Source organism: Lissotriton helveticus, chromosome 8 (genome assembly GCF_964261635.1).
Source record: "Lissotriton helveticus chromosome 8, aLisHel1.1, whole genome shotgun sequence".
Lineage (NCBI taxonomy): Eukaryota > Metazoa > Chordata > Amphibia > Caudata > Salamandridae > Lissotriton > Lissotriton helveticus.
In genome coordinates, this window is record NC_136069.1 from 853,825,796 (window position 1) to 853,830,284 (window position 4,489).

Sequence of the window (4,489 nt, forward strand, 5' to 3'; positions counted from 1 at the left end):
TCTTGCACAAGGCACACAACTCAATAAATCGACTTTTAATGCTTTTGTAAATATTACTTGTGATTTCAGTTGTGGTAGAAGTTGAAAGTTCTGAAGCCTTCTTCCACAGGATTGTATATGCTTACTCCACTCAAAGGTGTGCATAAGTCGAGAGAGGAGTTGGCCTAATGGCTAGGGCGATTGACCTCAAATCTGGGGAACTGGGTTTGAGTCTTGACAATGACGCTGAACATTCTGTGATTCTGGGCAAATCACTTACAGCCACATGCATCAACGATTTTTGCATTCGCAAACGGTGCGATTCGCAAAAATCGGCCGTTTGCGAATGCAAAATCATGTTTTGGGATGCATTATTTTTTTTTACTATTTTCGCATTTTTAGGATTCGCAGAGATGGATTGCGAATTCCTTAAATATTCGCATTTTTTAAGGAATCGCATTTTTAAGGTGCAAAACAGCATGCATCAAAAATCGCAAATTGCATTTCTTATTTTTAGAAGCCCTCTGACCAGGTGGTATTTTCTTTTTCAAGCTGGAAATCAGGTGAAAGTCATTGCTAGTGCATAAAAGGTCTGTGCAAATGCTGTTTAAACTTTTCTACCATGGCTGCTGTCATTGTATTTGCACGTCGGAGGAGGTTGAGAGCTGCTGCAAGGGGAAGAAGGATGCTCAATGACAGGATTTATAGAGTGCGCATTACTTTGTTTGGGCAGACTGAGGCAGAAATTTATGACAAATACAGGCTGAATGTGGATTCTATTTTAGAGCTAATAGCAGATTTGGACCCATTTCTTCAAAGGCAAACCCTTAGAACCCAAGCCATTCCCACTCATGTTCAAGTATTGTGTTCCCTTCACCTTCTTGCCTCAGGGTCTTTTCAGGGTGTCATTGCTATTGCTGGTGGAGTGTCGCAGAGTGCCCTATCTAGATTTTTCAGAAACTTATTAAATGCCATGCTCCATAGGATCAGGCATTACATCTCTTTTCCAAATACACAACAAGATTTACTCCAAACTAAGTTAGACTTCCATAACATTGCTAACTTCCCTCATGTAATTGGCTGTATAGATGGAACACATATCCCCATATGCCCACCCTCTGAGAATGAGTATATATTTCGCAACAGGAAATGCTACCATTCCATGAACATACAAGCAGTGTGTAATGCCAAAACAATATTCACAGACATAGTGGCAAGCTTCCCTGGTAGTGCCCATGACTCTTATATTTTCAGACATAGTGCCATCCATAGGCGACTGATTGCTGGAGAGTTTCATGATGGTTATTTACTTGGTGAGTAATTTACTTATTTGAGAATTAAGAGCATGGTACTTTAGGGTCATATTCTTAAAATTTTGTTTCCTTTTGCTTAAACCCAAAGGTGACAGTGCATATGGAGTGAGATCTTTCATACTTACACCCTTTCTAAATCCATCTACCCGCAAAGAGCAGTAGTGTAACCAAGCCCATATTGCCACTCGCAATGTCACAGAGAGGGCTTTTGGTGTCATGAAATCCAGATTTCGAATTTTGCATAAAACAGGAGGAGCCTTGCAATATAGACTAGATATATGTTGTAAGATTGTTGCGACCTGTGCCATGCTTCACAATGTAGCCACCAAGAGAGGCCTGGAACTTGATGTAGAAGAAGACTTTCCCAACATTGACAATCAACCTCAGCAACCTCTAGCAAGAGCACATGGACCAGACGCAGCAGAGGGTAGGAGGAGGAGGGCGGAGATCACTCAACATTACTTTTAGCAGAGGTATGACGCTTGAAATGTTTAGAGTGTGCTAACATGTTTGGTTTATTAAGTTCATAAACACAAGTTTTATTTTTACAAATGATGATATTTAATTTGTTTCTCCTCAAATCAAATCATAAAGCATTACTCTGTAAATAGCCAGAAAACATAAAATTCTAAAAAAAGAAATTGAATTAACTGGAGATGTCAAACATTTCATTTTTTTCTACCACGCACCCCTAATGCCTTAGCTGATGCAGTAGCTATCTCAATGTCTTTACCAATTCCTGAGTCACATTTTCTATTGCTATGGCGTTCCCCAAATTTACTGGTACTTCCTTCAGCATTATTGCTTGCTTTATCGTTAATTAGAGAGCCTTCCTTACAAAATCTTTTTGAAGTAGAATTTTGCATGTCATTTGCAATGGTTTCAAGTGCATTCATTCCTCTGGATATGTCCCTACAACACTGTGAGACATCCTTCTGCATGTCCAGGACTGGTTTAATAAGCTGAGCATTGGTGCGGCACATCATATTCATTGACCTACAATATGCCTGATTACTTAACATTGACCTAATACATCTTTTGGCGTTTGCAATTTGCTGAGACTGCATTGTGCTGCACATATCTTCCATGGCAACTGCCATGCGGTCCAGTTTGTCTGATGACTCAGAATGTGCTTTTTCAAATACCTTGGTCATGTGAGAGAGAGTACTGATAATGGCACTTATGTCCTTAGTGACCTGATTAAATTTACCCTTTATCACCCTTATGTCTTTTCCTTGCAGACGTTCAACTTTGAGCAGCTTCAGCTCAACTGCACTGGCACTTGCATCTCCATCTGTGGCTGTTTGGTGGAATGAAGAACGTGCCCTCCGCCTCACAAATGGCTGAATCCTCTGTCGCCTGCCTAGATGTCTTTGAACTGGAGCTTGAGTTTCAGACAAGTTTTGAATTTCAACAGTGACATTAGTAGCCTCATCACTATCTGACTCTTGAATATGACGCACTCTGTGCTGTGAAGTTGTTGGCTGCACTGTGGGCGAAGTTGATCCAGAATTCATTTCAGCAGAGTTCAGTAGATTTTGAGTAAAAGACTCAGCGTACTCAATGAAGTCAGTGTCCACTTCTGCATCTAAGATTAAAAAGAGTGTATTTTAATTTGGGTTTCTAAAGTGTAACACATGTGTTGTCTTTTCTAATTAAAAAAATTTCACTAACATACCCATGTGTCAAGCCTATTTATTAGCTAAAAATAATACATGCATGAATAATGTTTTTCATGTTTCAGAAAAAAGCATATCTGTCAGGTTATTTTTAGGAAACTACAACTCCCATGATGCTCTGCTTTTACCACTAAAGAGAACTTTAAAGTTACAGACATCCAGTAAAAATCACAACTGCTGCACACTATACAAGACCAGAGCATGTGTGCCAAAGTAACACCCACAACTTTTTAAAAATTTCTTACCTTGTGATGGTCCAGCTTGATCTGAAGTATCAATGTCTATAACTCCAATGACCGCTTCAGTGAAAAGGGTTCCTTCTATCAGGTCCTCCAGAGGGGTGTTTGGTCTGTCCCTGGGAGTCCCACCACCAGTTTTCTTTGCTGACTTGGTGCGTGTCGCAATCTTCTTTTTGGCACGACTGCGCAGGTCATACCATCTCTTTTGAAGGTTGTTGATGTCTCTGTGCGCAACACCAACAGCATTAACTTTTGATTGTATTCCAAGCCAAATTTTCCTTTTCACCCCTTCAGGAACCTTCAAGGACAGCTTTCCAAAAAGCTGATCATTGTGCGCAGTCACCTCTTCAATCAGAATCTCTAGCTCCTGATCACTAAATTTAACTTTCCTTTTCCTGACAAGTGGCTCCTCTGAAAGATTTTCTGCCATTTCAAAATGCTCAAAATACACAGAGAGCTTCTTACTGCTCCAGCAGACTGCTTACAAACTGACAAAAGCCTCTCCAGCAGTTCAAACTGGGCCTCAGGTGGGTCTAATTGCAAGCAGAGCTTCCAGGCTGTGATTGAAATGAGATGCATCATGTGCGTTCATTCGCAATTTGCGAATTCGCAATTTGCGAATTCGCAATTAAGAATTCGCATTTTTAATGCGATTCGGTAAAAAATGCGAATTTTACCTATTCGCATTAAAATTGCGAAAAAATTGATGCATAGCTTTTTGCGAATCGGTATTTGCGATTCCCTAATAATCGCAAATACCGATTCACAAAAACGAACATTGATGCATGTGGGGGTAAATCTCCCAGTGCCTAACAAAAATGAATGTGTCCTTATGTAATGCAACTGGTGCCATGTAAAGCGCTCAGATACCCGAGTCGGGTCAAGTTTGCACTCTATAAAATAAATAAAATATGACCTCATTATAATATTTACATCCACGGGTCATTAACCTTCACTCTAACCCTGACCAATATTAAGCATTCTATCATATTCATATTAAGTATATGTAAGTATACTAAAATGTAACATCTAGAGCTAAGTATGTTGAACTTCACCAGTGTTACATACCTAACTGTCACAATTAAATTAAAGAAATCAACACTTACCATAAGGCTAATGTTGGGTCTAACCCTAGTCAATTTAAATATTTAATTATAATAATTTAATTAAATCCAATGACATTTAAAAAAAAAAATAAGCAGCCATTACCCTAACCCTATTCCTTGGGAAGACCTTAATACTAACCATAACCAAATATAAAAATATAATATCAATTAAA

At 39.1% G+C, this 4,489-nt stretch overlaps 1 protein-coding gene across 1 annotated transcript; it reads right to left on the minus strand.

The window, feature by feature from the left end:
* Positions 1 to 1,960: 1,960 nt before the first annotated feature.
* Positions 1,961 to 3,650, minus strand: LOC144773813 (uncharacterized). Its single transcript, XM_078658911.1, has 2 exons — positions 3,217 to 3,650; positions 1,961 to 2,880 (listed from the first exon to the last, which is right to left on the minus strand). The coding sequence occupies exons 1-2, from the start codon at positions 3,638 to 3,640 to the stop codon at positions 1,961 to 1,963; spliced, it is 1,344 nt and encodes a 447-aa protein (XP_078515037.1). The 5' UTR covers positions 3,641 to 3,650.
* Positions 3,651 to 4,489: the final 839 nt, after the last annotated feature.

Bases quoted from the DNA above. Each gene is read 5' to 3' on its own strand.
- LOC144773813 (XM_078658911.1), bottom strand. From the start codon at position 3,640: ATGGCAGAAAATCTTTCAGAGGAGCCACTTGTCAGGAAAAGGAAAGTT. The intron at 2,881-3,216 runs GTAAGAAATTTT...TTTTAATCTTAG, and splicing joins TCAAGCTGGACCATCACAAG to ATGCAGAAGTGGACACTGAC.